The 21,325-nt window shown below is 43.3% G+C and overlaps 1 protein-coding gene across 4 annotated transcripts in view; it reads left to right on the forward strand.

The window, feature by feature from the left end:
* The window catches only part of morc2 (MORC family CW-type zinc finger 2), a 30,064-nt gene that overhangs the window by 4,982 nt on the left and 3,757 nt on the right, over positions 1-21,325 (forward strand). For 3 of the 4 annotated variants that reach the window (XM_052478873.1, XM_052478872.1, XM_052478871.1), the window contains 14 exons: positions 185-344; positions 443-554; positions 1,546-1,671; positions 5,262-5,341; positions 5,544-5,626; positions 5,739-5,824; positions 5,908-6,048; positions 6,250-6,404; positions 10,139-10,267; positions 10,435-10,540; positions 10,627-10,846; positions 20,083-20,349; positions 20,487-20,735; positions 21,102-21,227. In XM_052478873.1, coding sequence (XP_052334833.1) covers positions 185-344; positions 443-554; positions 1,546-1,671; positions 5,262-5,341; positions 5,544-5,626; positions 5,739-5,824; positions 5,908-6,048; positions 6,250-6,404; positions 10,139-10,267; positions 10,435-10,540; positions 10,627-10,846; positions 20,083-20,349; positions 20,487-20,735; positions 21,102-21,227 — 2,040 coding nt within the window. The remainder of the gene's footprint in view (positions 1-184; positions 345-442; positions 555-1,545; positions 1,672-5,261; positions 5,342-5,543; positions 5,627-5,738; positions 5,825-5,907; positions 6,049-6,249; positions 6,405-10,138; positions 10,268-10,434; positions 10,541-10,626; positions 10,847-20,082; positions 20,350-20,486; positions 20,736-21,101; positions 21,228-21,325) is intronic. The other variant, XM_052478874.1, reaches the window with a different exon arrangement.

Below are 21,325 nucleotides of genomic sequence, written 5' to 3' on the forward strand. Positions count from 1 at the left end.
TCACACATCAAGTGTCTTAAAAAAATAGTGTATTTATTTTGTGAATCTTGTTAGCCTTCGACTTTCTGAAAGAGGGTTTACTGACTATGTCCAGCTATTTGAAACGACACTCTGCATCATCATAACATCACCTCTTGGGAAGTGTGACTGTGTGTAGCTTAAGGTTGTCTGTCTCCCCCGTCAGGTGATCGTACCCCTGCCCACCTGGGAACTGCTGACCAGACAGCCAATCACAGGCGACCCTGAGAAGTTCGCCATAGAGACGGAGCTCATCTACAAATACTCTCCTTTTAAAAACGAACAGCAGCTGATGGAACAGTTCAACAAGATAGAGGGCAGCAGCGGTGAGACGTGTGGCTGTATATGAGTGTCGTGAGTTGGCGTGTGTGTGTCAGACTGTATGTGTAGTTGATCATCTATAATCCTAACCGTGTGTCTGTAGGTACTTTGGTGATCATCTATAACCTGAAGTTGATGGACACCAGAGAGCCAGAGCTGGATGTGGAGACAGACCACCAGGATATCCTGATGGCTGGAACCCCCTCAGAGGGAGTGTAAGTATGGTGTGTGATAGAGGTCTTCACAGGTCCAAAAAGTTGGACTCGTTCCGAAATGGACCTGGGACTTTCCCACCCGGACACGATATGCATAAATACATTTTTAAGCTACTTTATTAACCGGAACTGATAAAGCGGGAGAGAAGGGAGAGCGGTCAAGATGCCGCTCTAGCAGACGGGGGAGGGGCCGTACTGTGAAATGGGGAAGAGGGGGAGGGAGAGATGAGAGACGGCAACCAACCAAGCCGGCTCCTGCTATAGTAAACTTTGCGACCATAGCTAGTTTATTTATCATCAAATATCATTACGTAGCACCGGTCTTGATTGCATCAAACCGGGAGAAGCAAGTCAAGCTAACTAACATTAGTTCGATAAGTTAATTGAGGCTGTAGTGCATGCACTTTCTCATCCTACAGTTACAAATAACAACAACTCCATTCAGAATATTAAGAAGAGCCTACCTCTTGGTCATTGTAGCTAGCCTATTCTTCTCCTTTAACTTTTAATTCCGTCATTTTAATTCCATTTTCCATTGATTAGATATCTCCTAACTGTTGCCACACACTGAGGCTCTATGACTGTAGCCTATTGCCGCTTTGATAATTTATGATTGGCCAACAACAACAGCAAGCTACACGTGCCACACATGAAAAGCAAGAGCAGCAGCATAAATTATAAAATGTCTCTTTCTCCTGCAGTAGTTTCCTTTGGATCTGTATAGGCCCTTCTGGACAAGTCAGTTAAAATGACACATACCCGAGACCCATAACAATCAGATCCTACTCAGACCCGTGACATTTAGGATTCTGGATCCAGACCACTCGGGTCCTGGATTGGATATTGGGATACAGGTGGATCCCTGAAGACCTCTCGTGTTTTTGTGGAAGTATTTTTCAAATAAAGTATTTAAGGCCTTTTCTGTGTCACATCACCGGACAACTACCTAGGACAATTTGTTTATGTTGATTGCATCACTTCCCTCATACAGGAAGCCAGAGCGTCGGTCGTTCCGAGCATATGCTGCTGTCCTCTACATCGACCCCAGGATGAGGATCTTCATACAGGGACACAAAGTCAGGACCAAGAGACTGTCCTGCTGCCTCTACAAACCCAGGTTAATATATATATATATATATAACACACACACACAGTTGAAGTCGGAAGTTTACATACACCTTAGCCAAATACATTTAAACTCAGTTTATCACAATTCCTGACATTTAACTCTGGTTTTTAAAAAATCCTGTTTTAGGTCAGTTAGGATCACCACTTTATTTTAAGAATTTCAAATGTGAAAATAATAGTAGAGAATTATTTATTTCAGCTTTTATTTCTTTCATCACATTCACAGTGGGTCAGAGGTTTACATACACTCAATTAGTATTTGGTAGCATTGCATTTAAATTGTTTAACTTGGGTCAAACATTTTGGGTAGCCTTCCACAAGCTTCCCACAATAAGTTGGGTGAATTTTGGCCCATTCCTACTGACAGAGCTGGTGTAACTGAGTCAGGTTTGTAGGCCTCCTTGCTCGCACATTCTTTTTCAGTTCTGCCCACAAATGTTCTATAGGATTGAGGTCAGGGCTTTGTGATGGCCACTCCAATTCCTTGACTTTGTTGTCCTTAAGCCATTTTGCCACAACTTTGGAAGTATGTTTGTGGTCGTTGTCCATTTGAAAGACCCATTTGCGACCAAGCTTTAACTTCCTGACTGATGTCTTGAGGTGATGCTTCAATATATCCACATAATTTTCCATCCTCATGAAGCCATCTATTTTGTAAAGTGCACCAGTCCCTCCTGCAGCAAAGCACCCCCACAACATGATGCTGCCACCGCCGCCCTTCACGGTTGGGATGGTGATCTTCGGCTTACAAGCCTCCTTTTTCCTCCTAACATAATGATGGTCATTATGGCCAAACAATTCTATTTTTGTTTCATCAGACCAGAGACATTTCTCCAAAAAGGACGACCTTTGTCCCCATGTGCAGTTGCAAACTGTAGTCTGACTTTTTTATGGCTGTTGTGGAGCAGTGGCTTCTTCCTTGCTGAGCGGCCTTCTAGGTTATGTCGATATAGGACTAGTTTTACTGTGGATATCAATACTTTTGTACCTGTTTCCTCCAGCATCTTCACAAGGTCCTTTGCTGCTGTTCTGGGATTGATTTGCACTTTTTGCACCAAAGCACATTCATATCTAGGAGACTGAACGCATCTCCTTCCTGAGCGGTATGACTGCTATGTGGTCCCATGGTGTTTATACTTGTGTACTATTGTTTGTACAGATGAACGTGGTACCTTCATGCGTTTGGAAATTGCTCACAAGGATGAACCAGATTTGTGGAGGTCTACAATTTTTTTTCTGAAGTCTTTGCTGATTTCTTTTGATTTTCCCATGATGTCAAGCAAAGAGGCACTGAGTTTGAAGGTAGGCCTTGAAATACATCCACAGGTACACCCCCAATTGACTCAAATTATGTCAATTAGCCTATCAGAAGCTTCTGAAGCCATGACATAATTTTCTGTAATTTTCCAAGCTGTTTAAAGGCACAGTCAACTTAGTGTATGTAAACTTCTGACCCACTGGAATTGTGATACAGTGAAATAATCTGTCTGTAAACAATTGTTGGAAAAATTACTTGTCATGCACAAAGTAGATGTCCTATCCGACTTGCCAAAACTATAGTTTGTTAACAAGAAATGTGTGGAGTGTTTAATGACTCCAACCTAAGTGTATGTAAACTTCCGACTTCAATTGTATATGTATTTACACACACATACACACACAGTACCAGTCAAAAGGGTTTTTATTTTTACTATTTTCTACAATGTAGAATTATAGTGAAAAAAAACTATGAAATAACACATGGAATCATGTAGTAACCAAAAGTGTTTAACACATCAAAATATATTTTAGATTCTTCAAAGTAGCCACCCTTTGCCTTGATGACAGCTTTGCACACTTTTGACATTCTCTCAACCAGCTTCATGAGGTAGTCACCTGGAATGCATTTCAATTAACAGGTGTGCCTTGTTAAAAGTTCATTTGTGGAATTTCTTTCCTTCTTAATGCATTTGAGCCAATCAGTTGTGTCGTGACAAGGTAGGGGTGGAATACAGAAGATGGCCCTATTTGGTAAAAGACCAAGTCTATATTATGGCAAGAACAGCTCAAATAAGCAAAGAGAAACGACAGTCCTTTGTAACTTTAAGACATGAAGGTCAGTCAATACGGAAAATTTTAAGAACTTTATAAGTTTCTTCAAGTGCAGTCTCAAAAACTATCAAGCGCTATAATGAAACTGGCTCTCATGAGGACCGCCACAGGAATGGAAAACCCAAAGTTACCTCTGCTCCAGAGGATAAGTTCATTAGTTTCCAGTCTCAGAAATTGCAGCCCAAATAAATGCTTCAGAGTTCTCAAAATCAACTGTTCAGAGGAGACTGTGTGAATCAGGCCTTCGTGGGGTGAATTGCTGCGAAGAAACCACAACTAAAGGACACCAATAAGAAGAAGAGACTTGCTTTGGCCAAGAAACACGAGCAATGGACAATAGACCGGTGGAAATTTGTCATTTGGTCTGGAGTCCAAATTGGAGATTTTTGGTTCCAACTGCCGTGTCTTTGTGAGACACGGTGTGGGTGAACGGATGATCTCTGCATGTGTATTTCCCACCGTAAAGCATGGAGGAGGAGGTGTGATGGAGTGGGTTGCTTTTCTGATGACACTGTCTGTGATTTATTTAGAATTCAAGGCACACAACCAATATGGCTACCACAGCATTCTGCAGCGATACATCATCTAGTTTGGGCTTAGTGGGACAACCATTTGTTTTTCAACAGGACAATGACCCAACACACCTCCAGGCTGTGTAAGGGCTATTTGACCAAGAAGGAGAGTGATGGAGTGCTGCATCAGATAACCTGGCCTCCACAACCCCCTGACCTCAATCAATCGAGGACAACCGTCTTCCTTGTTTGCAACACCCTACCGAGTTCCAAACTTCCTCTGGAAGGAACGTCAGCACAAGAACTGTTAGTTGAGAAATTAATAATGTTCTCAACCATTCCCGGTCAGCCACACACAAGCCTAAGATGACCATGCGCAATGCCAAGCGTCAGCTGGAGTAGTGTAAAGCTCGCAAACCATTGGACTCTGGAGCAGTGGAAACATGTTCTCTGGAGTGATGAATCACGCTTCACCATCTGGTAGTGTGACTGACTAATTTGGGTTTGGGGATGCCAGGAGAACGCTACTTACCATGGTTCAGGCTAGGCCCCTTCGTGTTAGTGAAGGGAAATCTTAACGCTACAGCATACAATGACATTCTAGACTGTTCTGTGCTTCCAACTTTGTGGCAACAGTTTGGGGAAGGCCCTTTGATCGGTGTGGCAGAACTTGACTGGCCTGCACAGAGCCCTAAATCGGCCCCATCGAACACCTTTGGGATTAATTTTGGACACCGACTGCGAGCCAGGCTTAATCATCTCACATCAGTGCCCGACCTCACTAATGTTCTTGTGGCTGAATGGAAGCAATTCCCACAACAATGTTCCACCATCTAGTGTTCATGCCCTTGATTTTGGAATGATATGTTTGACGAGCAGGTGTCCACATACTTTTGAGAGAGAGCGAGATCTCTCTAGGCAGGAATCTCTAAGTCCTGTTTGTCTATTCAGCTAAGTGTGGGTCTTTCTGTTTCAGGGTATATAAATACACATCAACTCGATTCAAAACCCGCGCTGAGCAGGAAGTAAAAAAGGCTGATCACCTCGCTAAGTTAGGTGAGTTTCCCATATCCACGCATGTGCGCACACAGATCACCTGGCCAAGATAGGCAAGGTACACACACACACACACACACAGAGAACCAGGTCTGCCTTTAGAACCTACTACCCCCACTGACTGTGTGTGTGTGTGTGTGTGTGTGTGTGTGTGTGTGTGTGTGTGTGTGTGTGTGTGTGTGTGTGTGTGTGTGTTTTACAGCTGAAGAGAAGGCTCGGGAGGCGGAGAGCAAAAGTCTGTCTCTGGAGACCAAACTGGGAGACGACATGTCTAGAGAATCACGGGTAAGAACCAACATACGCACGCACACCACTCTGCAAGATGAACAATATCTTGACCCAATAGTCTGACTCCTCTCCTCCCTTATTCAAATCACCCTCTCTCTGTCTCCTCCAGGTCATATTGCGTAAGGCCCAGGAGGGTGCCATGATGCTTCGCCGAGAGGCAGAAGTGAAGAAGAAGATTCAGGAGTCCAAACAGAAGTCAGTCAAAATAATAAACTTTATAAACAAACTAAAGTTAAGGAAAACTATAGAACTTTAACACTTCTCTCTCCCTCCCCCAGAGCGTTGAAGGACCCAAAGGAGCTGAGTTTTATCTTTGGGGTGAACATTGAGCAGAGAGACCTGGACGGGATGTTTGTGTATAACTGCTCTCGCCTCATCAAGATGTATGAGAAGACTGGACCTCAGCTGGAGGGAGGAATGTGAGTAACACACACTCCTTTCTTATTGACTATCGTCTGTGACCAGTGTGATGACCAGAAATGCTTTCTAATGGTGTGTGTGCGTGTGTGCGTGTGTGCGTGTGTGCGTGTGTGTGTGTGTGTGTGTGTGCGTGTGTGTGTGTGTGTGTGTGTGTGTGTGTGTGTGTGTGTGTGTGTGTGTGTGTGTGTGTGTGCACACAGGGCGTGTGGGGGTGTTGTGGGGGTAGTAGATGTCCCATACCTGGTTTTGGAGCCCACTCACAACAAGCAGGACTTTGCGGACGCTAAAGAATACAGACACCTTCTGAGAGCCATGGGAGAACACCTAGCCCAGTACTGGAAGGACAGCAACATAGGTAACACACTTAACGTACACGGTGCCTTCAGAAAGTATTCATACTTCTTGACTTATTCCCCTTTTTGTTGTGTTACAGCCTGAATTCAATTTTTTTTTTTTTATGTCACCCGTCTACACACAATACCCCATAATGTCAAGGTGAAACATGTTTTTAGACATTTTTGCAAATGTATTGAAAATTAAATACAGAAATCTAATTTGCATAAGTATTCACAAACCTGAGTCAATGCATGTTAGAATCACCTTTGGCAGCGATTACAACTAGATCTTTCTGGATACGTCTCTTAAGAGCTTTGCACACCTGGATTGTTCAATATTTGCACATTATTCTTTCAACATGTTCAAGTCTTGCCATAGATTTTCAAGCCAATTTAAGCAAACTTTAATGAGGACACTCAGGAAGATTCAATGTCGTCTTGTATTCAGAACAAAAAGTGAATTGCTTTGCCACATTTTTTACAGTATTACTTTAGTACCTTGTTGCAAACAGGATGCATGTTTTAGAATATTTTATTCTGTACAGGCTTCCTTCTTTTCACTGTCAATTTAGGTTAATATTGTGGAGTAACTTCAATGTTGTTGATCCATCCTCCGTTTTCTCCTATCACAACCTTTCGTCTCTGTAACTGCTTTAAGTCACCATTGAATTGGCCTCATCTCCGGCAACAGAGTTAGGAAGGACGCTTATATCTTTGTTGTAACTGGGTGTATTGATACACCATTCAAAGTGTAATTAATAACTTCACTATGCTCAAAGGGATATTCAATGTCTATTTTCCTTGTGGGTTTTTACCCATCTACCAATAGGTGCCCTACTTTGCAAGGCATTGGAAAACTTCCTTGGTCTTTGTGGTTAAATCTGTATTTGAAATTCACTGCTCGACTGAGGATCCTTACAATTATCTGTATGTGTGGGGTACAGAGATACGGTAGTCATTTAAAAATAAGGTTGAACACAGTGAGTCCATGCAACTTCCGTGACCTGTTAAGCACATTTTTACTCCTGAACTTATTTGTGCTTGCCTTAACAAAGGGGTTGAAGTCATTTCAGCTTTTCATTTTTTATTAATTTGTAAAAAATAAAAATAGTTCCACTTTGACATTATGGGGTATTGTGTGTAGGCTAGTGGGAAAAAAATGTAAATGTAATACATTTTAAATTAACAAAACAAAATGTGGGAAACGTTGAGGACTGTGAATACTTTCTGAAGGCACTGTACATAACCATAATAGCGGTTAATCAGAGATGAATTACGCTTCAGGGTAACAATACATTATAGTAATTCTAGCATTAGAACGTTGACATTCTCTGCCTTTCAATAGTATACAACTGACATTGTAAGTTAACTGCTTGATATTGTTTTCAAAGCGTTCATAAATGAGTACAGTCAAAACCGTTCACCCCTACTTAAGTGTAGCCTACCATGCCCCTCTCCCGATGTCTAGGATGCAACATTAGAGTGACAGTGGAGAATGCAGGCAGATTGTTTGGTAGGCTAAATAAACGGATCGTAGAAAAACAGAAGCGTGGAAAAACAATAACTATTTAATCAGGTGAATAGCTCTAGTTAGAGACACACTACTGTTCATGAGCATAGTTGGGTCATTCTATAAATTAAGGGGCCAATGTGTGACATCCCGGGTCAGAATTTCAAAATGGTTAAATAAAAATGTAATATAATACAAATGGGTTCTGACAATAATAATAACCAATAATGAAATCATTATCCTTAAACTCTTCAAGCAAGTGTGTGTGAACTAGACATCACATTCTTGCTTCCTCTGTCCTTGATTCCTCCAATCCTTGCTTCTCCTTGAAAGTGCATTGGAGCCCGAGGGGAAGAACCTTCCCTCCTCTCCCCCAATGTGCTTGGGGGCCTTATCATTCAATGGGTTTTGATGAGGAGAGAGGATGCAATGACTCAAGGAAATGCAATTCAGATTCTCCTAAGGACAGAGGAAGCAAGTATTTGACAGCTATTAGGTATTTTTGACAGTACCAGACTGACTGACTGACTGAGCTACAATAATACCAATAGCCTGTCCAGAAACAACCCCTAGCCCCTAATGTCCAGAGTATAGACACTTGTGGATAGGCTTGGTTGAATTTTGGCAGTATTGCTTGCACCTGTCCAATTCTCTGAGATCTCCACAGTGTCTAGGGGTAGGGGTTGTGTCTGGACAGGACCCTACAACCCTCCAGGTGTGGGGTGGACCTACAGCACTACACTTGAGGCATTGGTTGGATGTTTCATTCCATTGCTATATACACACAGATTTTCACAGGTGTAAGCTGAACACACCCGCGACACCCTACCAGGCTGATCAGACATGTCTGGGTAGCTGGAGACCTGCTGGAAACACTGAAAGGATATATTTACATATGTACTATTCACACCCTTGCTTCATTCCAGCTAGTTAGTCAGTGGTTGCACATCTAACTATAGCTAGAGCATATCTCTAGTCTAGCAATAGATACGGTTGTTTTGGCTGTATAGCACCATTTAATAAGATTACCCATGGTAGCTAGGTTATATCAGTCAGCTAACCATTTACAGTAACAGCAGTTTATTAATAAGTCAATACACACAGCCATATGCAGAAATGGAGAACTCTTACCTTATATTGGCACTGTGGAACGGTACGGGAAGCTAATTATGAATAGATGTATAGAAGGGTGACCTGCTTTGAAAGGACAGGAAGTGTTGGCTGTGCACTTGACCAGGCATTACACATTTAACCCCTACCCACTTTTGAACATTGAAATAAAACTTTTTGGTTTTATATGCAAAAACAAATAAACAGGCTGTTTACACATTCCCGTTTACTCTGTTTTAACTTGGAAAGCAAACGATCAAAACGTACACGGACCGTAATCTTACCTCAGAGATCTTGATTTAATGTTGTCCACAAAGCAGGCTTATTATCTTCATCGCTGTAACAGACACCAAAATGTTCTGTCAATTCTCCAGTTCCTCCGCAATTCGGGTGTTGTTAAATGGCGTGCAGTATCACACAAGCTCTTTATCACCTGTGAAAACAGTCATTCAGAAAATCCTTTCCTGAATCAGCTGATGTTGCTCAATAATGTCCCCACGTAACTAAATAGCTAGACATCAAGGGTGCATCAAACAACTATTATGCATAATTATTTTAGAACCCTGTTAATGACGTCAATTTTTGTTTTATTAATCATTAAAGTTAGTCTTTCTGTTTTAAAGTATTGGATTTTGCAATCACATACTTTATTTTGGATATGTATTCCCATGAAAACTGTTTTCACACTGTAACATAGGGAGATACGGAATGTTAGGTTACAGTACACTTCCTACAAGTCCGACGGCAATATCCAGGAATTTCACAGGATCAAGGTCAATGTGTAATTCAATTGTTAAATGCTTAGTATATGTTATAACAACAAACTGTATCATAAATGTAAAGAAAGAAAGATAGTGTTTTATGTCACCCAATGTTTGTATGACAAAGGGTTTAAACAGGTTTGATTCAACTAATGAATTATATTGAATGTAGCGGTGTTCCTCCGCTATTTCTTAACGGGGGGACAAATTGCAAATGATTATTCATGACTTTGTAACAGCTCCAAACAGTTGTCCACTACAAGAAATGCTCACTGGTACCCTAGTTTATAGAAAGACCCAGTTATGCGGTAGTATCGTTTCTGCGACATCCCTAGTCCAAATGACTGGAATGTTTCTGCTTTCTCTCTTTTAGCTCAGAAGGGCATAGTGAAGTTCTGGGATGAGTTTGGGTACCTGTCTGCCAGCTGGTCCTCGCTCCCCTCGCCAGAGCAGAGGTACAAGAGACGCCGCGCCATGGAGATACCCCTCACCATACAGTGTGGTGAGTTGTACACTCATAGAGACACTGCTCACTCTTAACGTGTTGAGTCACACACGAAAAAATGCAAACAAACAAGCTGTGATTTAATTATCTCAACATCTCTATCTGTAGATAAGTGTCTGAAGTGGAGGACTCTGATGTTATTCTCTCTCCCTCTCTATCTTTAGATAAGTGTCTGAAGTGGAGGACTCTGCCATTCCAGATGGATGCGGTGGATAAACGTTACCCGGACAGCTGGGTGTGTCTGATGAACCCTGACAGCACTCAGGACAGGTAGACACACACACCGACACACACACACACCTGCAGGGACACCAAATATATCACCAATATCTTATTTGTGTGTGTGTGTGTTGTAGGTGTGACGCGCCGGAGCAAAAACAGAACCTTCCGTGTGGGGTTCTGAAGAAGGACAGGCAGACAGCCGAGGACAAACAGAAAGAACTGACAGAGAAGATTAGACAGCAGCAGGAGAAACTAGAGGCTCTGCAGAAAACCAGCACCATCAGATCAGCAGCAGATGTGAAGAAGTTACCTCTGGACGTCAGCATGAGACCCATAAATGAGAGTTCCTCCCAGGTACCCACACACACAGACATACATATACTCACCTTTTACTGGTAAACACACACTACAGGTCTGTCACCCACACAGTCACACATACTCCCCCTCTACAGGTAAACACAAACACTACAGTCATGTATTTATTTATTTATATATATTTTCACTGTTTATTTAGCCAGGTAGGCAAGTTGAGAACAAGTTCTCATTTACAACTGCGACCTGGCCAAGAATAAAGCAAAGCAGTTCCACACATACAACAACACAGATTTACACATGGAATAAGCAAAACATATAGTCAATAATACAGTTGAAGAAAATCTATATACAGTGTGTGCAAATGAGGTAAGAAAAGGGAGGTAAAGGCAATAAATAGGCCATGGTGGTGAAGTAATTACAATATATCAATTAGACACTGATTAATGTGCAGAAGATGAATGTGCAAGTAAGAGACACGGGTGCAAAGGAGCAAGATAAATAAATACAGTATGGGGATGAGGTAGTTGGATGGGCTGTTTACAGATGGGCTATGTACAGGTGCAGTGAGCTGCTCAGACAGCTGGTGCTTAAAGCTAGTGAGGAAGGTAAGTCTCCAGCTTCAGTGATTTTTGCCGTTCATTCCAGTCATTGGCAGCAGAGAACTGGAAGGAAAGGCGACCAAATGAGGAATTGGCTTTGGGGGTGGCTAGAGAGATATACCTGCTGGAGTGCGTGCTACGGGTGGATGCTGCTATGGTGACCAGTGAGCTGATAAGGCGGGGCCTTACCTATCAGAGACTTGTAGATGACCTGAAGCCAGTGGGTTTGGTGACGAGTATGAAGCGAGGGCCAGCCAACGAGAGGGTACAGGTCGCAGTGGTGGGTAGTATATGGGGCTTTGTTGACAAAACGGATGGGACTGTGATAGACTGCATCCAATTTGTTGAGTAGAGTGTTGGGGGCTATTTTGTGAATGACATCGCCAAAGTCGAGGATCGGTAGGATGGTCAGTTTTACGAGGGTATGTTTGGCAGCATGAGTGAAGGATGCTTTGTTGCGAAATAGGAAGACTATTCTAGAATTAATTTTGGATTGGAGATGCTTAATGTGAGTCTGGAAGGAGAGTTTACAGTCTTTTTTTATTTTTTATTATATTTTATTTTTGCATTTTCCAATTAAGAACATTCTAAACAAAAGTGAAAAGATATTAGACAACGATAGGACAAAGTGACAGTAACAGACGAACGTAACACAAATAAATTATAGTTATATAAACAAACATACAATAATAAAAGATAAAAAATGTAACAAATTTAAAATAAAAAAATAACGAGACATTGGATCACCTGCCGTAGGCTACATATTATACATTACGTGTGAAACATTATGTGAGGATTATATATAGAGGATTATATATAGATTCAATCAATGAGATGTGGGGGGAGATTCTCCATATAGTCAATAAAAGGTTGGTAAATTCTGTAAAATGTCTTTAACTTATTCCTCAAGCAGTAAGTGATTTTCTCCAAAGGGATACAACTATTAACTTCCGATAGCCACATTGCAACTGGCAGGGAGGAATCCAATAAATTTCTTGGCAATCGCTAGCAATATTTCTGTTAACTTTATAGTATGGCTTTGCCTAAGATTGGTGTTAGTAAAGTTACCCAGTAGACAGACCTCCGGGTCTAAAGGGAATGCAACCCCGTGAATTGAGGATATGGTATCGCATACCCCCTGCCAGAAACCATGTAGTTTTGAACACTGCCAAGTGGAATGGAGGAATGTTCCTTCATCTGAGCCACATCTAAAACATAGGGAGGAGATATCTGGGTTGAACTTGTGCAGTCTAGATGGGGTGATATAGAACTGATGGAGGAAATTAAACTGGATCAATCTGTATCTGGAGTTCAATGTGGATGTAACCCCATCTCTGCATAGGTCACTCCATAGATCCTCATCAAGATCAATACCCAGATCTCTCTCCCATCTAAGTCGGGGTTTATCTAGCCCAGGCAGTGTTAGTCCTGACATAAGAGCATCGTATACACGGGAAATGGTCTTGAACAGTGGTTGGTCTGCGTGGCAGAGTTGTTCAATAGGTGACATCTTAGGTAGGTTCCATTGTCCCTTGAGAGTCACCCTAATAAAGTTTCGTAGTTGTAGGTAGCTAAAGAAGTCCCTGTTAGGCAAGTGGTATTTCTGTTTCAGCTGATCAAAAGACATAAGAACTCCCTCCTCGTAACAATGTTCCAGAAGAGTGATCCCCTTATCAGACCATGGTCTAAAGTTACTATTCTGGAAAAACATAGGGATCAATCTATTGTTCCATAAAGGGGTTTTAGGGGAAAGGAATCCCCCTCGTCCGAACAGCTCATGCAGTTTGCACCATGCCAGGACAGAATGTATGATTAAAGGGTTGTCTGTGATGGTTTTTATAGATTTTCTGTCCCATTTGTAAAACAAATCTGCCCCAGTGTCATCATTTACCTCAAGCTTTTCAATGTTCAACCATGAGGGAGAGGGACCATTGTCAAACCTCTGAGCCAGAAACCTAGACTGTGCAGCCCAGTAGTACATTCTAAAATTGGGGAGGTTTAAGCCCCCTTGACTGTAATCAAGGGTCAGTTTATCCAGGCCAACCCTAGGGGTTTTGCCGTGCCAGATAAACCGTCTGGTCAGCTTGTCGAGAGAGGAAGAAAATGCTGCAGGAACAGGGATAGGGAGAGATTGAAACAGATATAGAAACCTGGGCAGGACATTCATTTTAATTACATTGATTCTACCCAGTAGAGTGAGAGGTAAGTCCATCCATTTACAAAGGTCAACCTCCACCTTTTGCAACAAACTGGCAAGATTGAGTTTATAGAGATTGTTCAGATTACCATCCACCATTATGCCCAAATATGTGAAGCCCATAGGCGACCATCTAAAAGGAAACTTGTGCTTGATGGTATGATGGTCAAAGACAGACAACGGTAAGATTTAGCTTTTTATCAAGATTGACCTTATATCCGGAGAAAGAACTATAACACTGTAGTAGGATCTGCAAGTGAGAGAGGGAGTGTTCTGGGTTTGTTAGGAATAAGATAAGGTCGTCCGCAAAGAGTGATAATTTATGGGTATGGGGGCCCACCTCAAAGCCATGTATGTCAGGGCACGTTCTAATAGCCTCAGCCAACGGTTCGATGGCGAGGGCAAAGAGGTGGGGGCTAATTGGGCAACCTTGTCTGTTCCCCCTATAAAGAGGGAAAGAGGAGGAAGTAATCCCATTGGTAGCAATCCTAGCTTTAGGAGATTTGTAGAGTGACTTTATCAAATTTACAAACACGGTACCTAAACCAAACTTTTCCAAGACGCGAAAGAGGTATGGCCATTCAACCCTATCAAAGGCCTTTTCAGCGTCGAGGGAGACTGCGACACCAGCTATTTTGTTTTTGTTAGCCAGGTGAATTATATCAAAGAACCTTCTGAGATTATTGGAGGACAATCTATTAATTATGAAGCCAGTCTGATCTGGGTTGACCAACAGGGGAAGACATGACTCCAGTCTCTTAGATAGCATCTTGGTGACCAGTTTACAATCTGTGTTAAGGAGAGAGATTGGTCTATAGGAGGCGCACTTTAGCAGGTTTTTCCCTTTCTTGTGGATTACAGTAATCACTGCTTGAGAGAAGGACTCTGGAAAGCAGTTGTCTTCTCTGGCTTTTTTAAGTACCTCCATAAGGTAGGGGACCAACAGCTCCCTAAATTCTTTATAGAACTCTGGAGGGAAGCCATCTTCCCCAGGAGATTTATTAGAAGTTAAGGATTTAATGGCCTCCAACAATTCAGGGACTGAAGTGTTCACTCAGGCGCTCGCTGTCTTCCCCTTACAGGCATGGGAGGTTGAGAGAGGAGAGAAAGGAGTCTATCTCTGATAGATCATCGCTTGATTGGGAAGTGTAGAGGTCTTCATAGTATTTCTTAAAAGTATTATTAATTTCAGTAGGGTCGAAAGATATCTCTTTAGTGAGAGTTTCTATGGCATTAATTGTCCTCTTACTTTCCTCTGCTTTCAGTTGCCATGCCAATACTTTGTGAGCTTTCTCTCCAAGCTCATAATAACGCTGTTTTAATTTAGTGATGGCCCTCTCAGCTTGATATGTGTTCAGAATATTATATTTAAGTTTTTTATTTACCAAAAGCCTGTATAGATCTTTAGTCGGGCCTCTTTGGTAGGTTTTCTCTAGCTCGGAGATTTCAGATTCAAGGGCACTCAGTTCCGCACCGTGTTTTTTCTTCAGCCCTTTGGTATAGGAAATAATCTGTCCCCTCAGGTAGGCCTTCAATGTGTCCCAAAGAATGAAGCTGTCAGGAGCAGAGGGTTTGTTTGTCAAAGTAAAAATATTGATCTGCTCTTTGATGAATGCGCAAAATTCAGGTTGCTTTAGAAGTGTAGAATTTAGTCTCCATCTATATGCTCCATTTACCTTGGTAGGAATGGAGATTGATAATACCAGAGGAGAATGGTCACTAAGCAATCTGGGGAGATACTCGACATCTAACACTCTATGAAACAGTTGTGTCGAAAGTAAAACGTTATCTATGCGTGTGTGTGTCTTGTGTGGGTGTGAATAAAAAGAGTAGTCCCTATTCTGTGGGTGCAACTGTCTCCAGATGTCTAGTAAATTGAGATCTTTCATGAATGACATGGTGAGCTTGCCGGCTTTGGTAAGAAGTGAGGGTTTATCAGAAGACCTATCAAGAACTGTATCTAAGCAAAAATTAAAATCTCCTCCAACCAGTAGCCATCCTGGTGGTGCTTGAGCAACCTGAAGGAAGACATTTTGAATAAACATATGGTCATCGAAGTTAGGAGCATAAATATTCAATAGGGTCCAAGACTCTGAAAACATATGCCCCTGCACCAAAACAAACCTGCCAGAGGGATCAGAGATGGTGTTGTTGACGCAGAAGGGGATGTGTCTACTTAACAAAATTGCAGTTCCTCTTGCTTTGGAGTTAAAAGAGGATGCAAAAACGTGTCCTACCCATTCCCTCTTCAATTTCTTGTGTTCACTGGCTGTAAGATGTGTTTCTTGTAAAAACACAATGTCAGCCTTTAATTTCTTAAGGTATGTATACTCTTCCTTTTAAAATCGGGCTGTTACGACCTTTTACGTTGAATGTGACATATTTTAGTGGATTAAGCATAGGTTGGGTTTCAAATATGTAACTGAATAGAAATCTATCATATGCAGATAATTAGGAAATGTTTAAACTTTGGTTTGAGCACAAAAGTGACCTGTGTGTCTCTTTAGGAGGGGAAACAATAAACATAGAAAAAAGGAAGAAAAAAATAATAAAAATCCCACCCCGATTGTCAGACTAGAACAACAGTCCCAACAATCAAACATGAATACACTTGTAGAGGAGATATGTTGCTGCTCGCTTTCCATCTTGCTTTTACTAGCTAAACCTTGGCGTAAACTAAAACCTGCGAGCTCTCTAAATTGAAAACAAACGTTGTGAATAGATATTTATGGCTGAATATTTACTGCCCACGGTAAGGGCTGCTTGAGTCTCTTTACGAAAGATTAACATAAATGAGGGGGAAAGCAGTGGGCCTAAACCCACTTATTGCTTCGCCCAGTAGATATGGACTAAACCAAAATATACTCTCCTGTAAATGTAATAGAACTCACCCCGGGAAGATACGGTTAGTTGAAAATTTACAAATCAATTAAAGTGACCGGGAGATACCAGCAGTTCAATCCGGATAAGAGAAAACAAACAAACTGCATTTATCCCCCAGAGAGACGGTCCTGGCTCAGACTCAGACTTTGCTCAGTTCTTTGAGGAAAGTGTGCACTTCTCCCGGTGTGTTGAAGAGATGGCTTCGGCCTTTGTACTGAACTTTCATCCGCGCAGGGTGGATGAGGTAGCCGGTGATGTTGTTCTCTTTCAGTGCTTTGGCGGGCAGGTCTGAACGGCTTGCGGCGTCTGGCGAGGTCCGCGCTCATATCCGGGAAAAGGCTGACCCTCTTCCCATCGATGGCGATGTCCCCTTTGGCTCTTCTCTCTGTCTTGGAAACGGAGGAACCTGATCAGGACGGCTCGTGGGGGCTCATCTGGCCGGGGTTTCGGCGCTGATGTTCTGTGGGCGCGTTCGATTTCCAGCGGTTTGGTGAAGTTGGTTATGCCTAGGACCTCCGGGATCCATTGAGTGAAGAAACGGACCGGGTCACGGCCTTCGCTGTCCTCTTTCAATCCCACCACACGGATATTACTACGTCTACGGTTCTCCATCTGATCTACTTTGTTTTTGAGGTAGGCATTGTCCTTTTGCAGTTGTGTCAAGACCTGGTCATGTCTAGCATTTACATTACATTTAAGTCATTTAGCAGACGCTCTTATCCAGAGCGACTTACAAATTGGTGCATTCACCTTATGACATCCAGTGGAACAGCCACTTCACAATAGTGCATCTAAATCTTTTAGGGGGGTGAGAAGGATTACTCATCCTATCCTAGGTATTCCTTAAAGAGGTGGGGTTTCAGGTGTCTCCGGAAGGTGGTGATTGACTCCGCTGTCCTGGCGTCGTGAGGGAGTTTGTTCCACCATTGGGGGGCCAGAGCAGCGAACCGTTTTGACTGGGCTGAGCGGGAACTGTACTTCCTCAGTGGTAGGGAGGCGAGCAGGCCAGAGGTGGATGAACGCAGTGCCCTTGTCTAGCGATGGTATCTTCAACTGTGCTAACTGTGCTAATGCGCAGCTCTGCCTCAGTCGTTCTCAAAAGTCGTTCTCAAAAGGAGATCATTCATGGAGGATTTCAGGTCGTCAATGGAAGAATGGAGTTCAGCCGATTTCTTATCGATTTTCAGAGAAAGACCTCTGTTACCATCCTGAATTTCCCGGAGGAGAGTAGCCAGCATGTCGGCAGGCTCACAAGAGGCTGCTGAGAGCAACAGTCTGGAACTGTCGTCTGAGTTATGAGGGCTAATGCTAATCTTGCTATCTGTAGCGTTATCGTTATCTTGGGAATCAACAACGTTTTGGTCGTCCTTCTTGCCTCTCGGTCGGAGGTCCATGGCTCTTTGGGAAGGTAAGTACTTGATAATTTATCAGCCGATGTTAGAATATTGTTTTAACGTTGTTATTTAGGTAAAAATAGAATAACTTTGAAGAGCTCGGTTTGTCAACGTCTGCTCAGCTCCGCGGCATCACGTGTCTCAAGAGTTTACAGTCTAACCAGACACAGGTGTTTGTAGTTGTCCACATGTTCTAAATCAGAACCGTCCAGAGTAGTGATGCTGGGCGGGCAGGTGTGGGCAGCGATCAGTTGAAGGTCATGCAATTAGTTTAACTTTCATTTAAGAACAGTTGGAGGCCACGGAAGGAGTATGGCATTGAAGCTCGTCTGGAGGTTAGTTAACACAGTGTCCAAAGAAGGGCCAGAAGTATACAGAATGGTGTTGTCTGCGTAGAGGTGGATCAGAGAATCACCAGCAGCAAGAGCGACAACATTGATGTATACAGAGAAGAAAGTCGGCCTGAGAATTGAACCCTGTGGCACCCCCATAGAGACTGCCAGAGGTCCGGACAACAGGCCCTCCGATTTGACATGCTGAACTCTGTCAGAGAAGTAGTTGGTGAACCAGGCGAGGCAGTCGTTTGAGAAATCAAGGCTGTTGAGTCTGCCGATAAGAATGTGGTGATTGACAGAGTCGAAAGCCTTGGCCAGGTCGATGAATACGGCTGCACAGTAATGTCTCTTATCGATGGCGGTTATGATATCATTTAGGACCTTGAGCGTGGCTGCGGTGCACCCATGACCAGCTCTGAAACCAATTTGCATAGCATAGAAGGTACGTTGGGATTCGAAATGGTCGGTAATCTGTTAACTTGGCTTTCAAAGACCTTAGAAAGGCAGGTTAGGATAGATATAGGTCTGTAGCAGTTTGGGTCTAGAGTGTCTCCCCCTTTGAAGAGGGGGATGACCGCGGCAGCTTTCCAATCTTTGGGAATCTCAGACGATACGAAAGAGGTTGAACAGGCTAGTAATAGGGGTTGCAACAATTTCGGCAAACAACTTTAGAAAGGGAGGGTCCAGATTCATACAGACATACTTACCTTCTACCCCAGGAATCATCAACTAGATTCAGCCGCAGGCTGATTGTCTTTTCTTGAGCTGATGGTCAAGGGGCCGGAATATAATTAGAAATAATTAGTCTGCTAATTGACCGCCGGAAGCCCAAACATAATCATTTCAAACCGTACTTACATTTTATATATGATCACATATACACTACATGGCAGTCGGTGTTCCAATTCATCCCAAAGGTGTTCGATGGGGTTGAGGTCAGAACTCTGTGCATGCCAGCCAAGTTCTTTCACACCAATCTCGACAACCCTTTTCTATATGGACCTTGCTTTGTGCACGGGGGCAGATCTTATGCTGAAACAGGAAAGGGTCTTCCCCAAACTGTTGCCACAAAGGTGGAAGCAAAGAATCATCTAGAATGTCATTGTATGCTATGGCATTAAGATTTCCCTTCACTGGAACTAAAGGGCCTAGCCAAACTAGGAAAAGCAGCCCCAGGCCATTCCTCCTCCACCGAACTTTACAGTTGGCACTATGCATTGGAGCAGGTAGCTTTCTCCTGGCATCCACCAAACTCATATTAGTCCGTCTGACTGCCAGATGGTGAAGCGTAATTCATCACTCTAGAGAGCATGTTTCCACTGCTCCACAGTCCAATGGAGACGAGCTTTACACCACTCCAGTCGACGCTTGGCATTGTGCATGATGATCTTAGGCTTGTGTGCAGCTGCTTGTTGAAAGGTGGTATCCTATGACAGTGCTACGTTGAAAGTCACTGAGCTGTTCAGTAAGGCCATTCTACTGCCAATGTTTGTCTATGGAGATTGCATGGCTGTGTGCTCGATTTTATACATCTGTCAGCAACGGGTGTGGTGGAAATAGCTGAATCCACTAATTTGAAGTTGTGTCCACATACTTTTGGCCATGTAGTGTATCTATTATCCATGGAAATACTTGAAATTAAAATAACTTGGAGTTGATTTTTCTGGTGCTTTTATAGTGTTCTGTAAAAGCACCAATATTTTTAACTCAGAAAACTTGGGGGACCAAATCTGGAATTCGGGCTGCCAGTTGGGGAACCCTGCTCTACCGGTTACACACACACACACACTCACACACACACACACACACACACGGTCTCCCTGATTATCTGAATATAATGTGTCTCCTGCTTTTCTCTGTCTCTTAGGGAACCAGGTCGTCAGAGCGTGTGTCACGCCCTCGCTCCCCTCCTCTCCCCGCCCTCCTCAAGAACGCCCCCAGCCAGCCCCCAGCCCTCAACCGCAAACCCACATATTCCCCTCGACAGACCACCCGGCCTGCTGCCCCTCCCCCGGCACCTAGAGTTGACCAACCCAGAGCTGGAGCGAAGCAGTCACCCGCTCCAGCAAAGCCCGCCCCCAAAACTCCAGCCAAAGTCCCCGCCAAACCCACCCCTTCAAGCCGTACCTCACGGGTTAGTGTGTTGTGTTTTAAGCTGTCCTTTATCAAATCTTATGGTATATGTTAATGGTTGAAGCAGATATTTACATGATAGCTGTTCATATCTATGGTCCCTTAGCAGTAGCAGTAATATCTATGGTGTTTCTACAGACTCCAGCCAAATTGTCTCCTGGCAAAGCAACCACACCTGCTAGCAGCCAGCGCAAGAAAGTGATGGAGCAGGAGGAGAGTGAAGAGGAGGAGGAGGAGGAGGAAAAAGAGGAGGAAGATGAGGACGACAGCGAGGATGACAGTGAGGAGGAGGAGCCTCAGCCCAAGAAATCCAAGATGGTAACTGCAGTGGGGAATCGTGGGAAAGCTGTTGAGAAAGCTCCACTCAAACGGGGAAAAGTGACAGAGGTACAGTCTCACTCAATCGCTCTCTCTCTCACACACACTGCTCGCTATCACACTGTTAATCTATAGCATATTTCTATACAACATATCACACAGACAGAGGGAAGTACTGAATTTGTTAGAGGGAACGGAGAAAAGAGAAAAGGTGATGTTTGGAGGAAGAGGATAGGTAGAAAGATGTCCCCTTAAAACTAGTCAGGACGGCGAGATTATGTTCGGTACAGAGAGGGGGATAGCTCTTTTTGAGGAAGAAACAGACAATGGTTCTTTTGAAAGAGGAGAGGGGATGTATGAAGAACAAGAGACACGTGGAACGGTCCAGAAGTCAGGCCACTGTACTGTTGACACAGATGTCATCGAACCCTGCAGGTCCATACCCCCCCACCCAGCACCAAACCCCCGCCACCTGAGAAGAGGAGAGCTATCATAGCAACACGGCTGCCCCCCGCAACACCACCCCTGGCTAAACCCATCCCCACCCCCCCTAGAGCCAAGGTACCCATCTGCCACAGAGAAAGAGGCTACACTTGCCTTCTCTACTCATAATGGAATTGGCCCTATCCTTCTCTCTTAACTCTAATCATAATATAATG

The sequence above is a fragment of the Oncorhynchus keta genome, chromosome 25 (genome assembly GCF_023373465.1).
Source record: "Oncorhynchus keta strain PuntledgeMale-10-30-2019 chromosome 25, Oket_V2, whole genome shotgun sequence".
Taxonomy (NCBI): domain Eukaryota; kingdom Metazoa; phylum Chordata; class Actinopteri; order Salmoniformes; family Salmonidae; genus Oncorhynchus; species Oncorhynchus keta.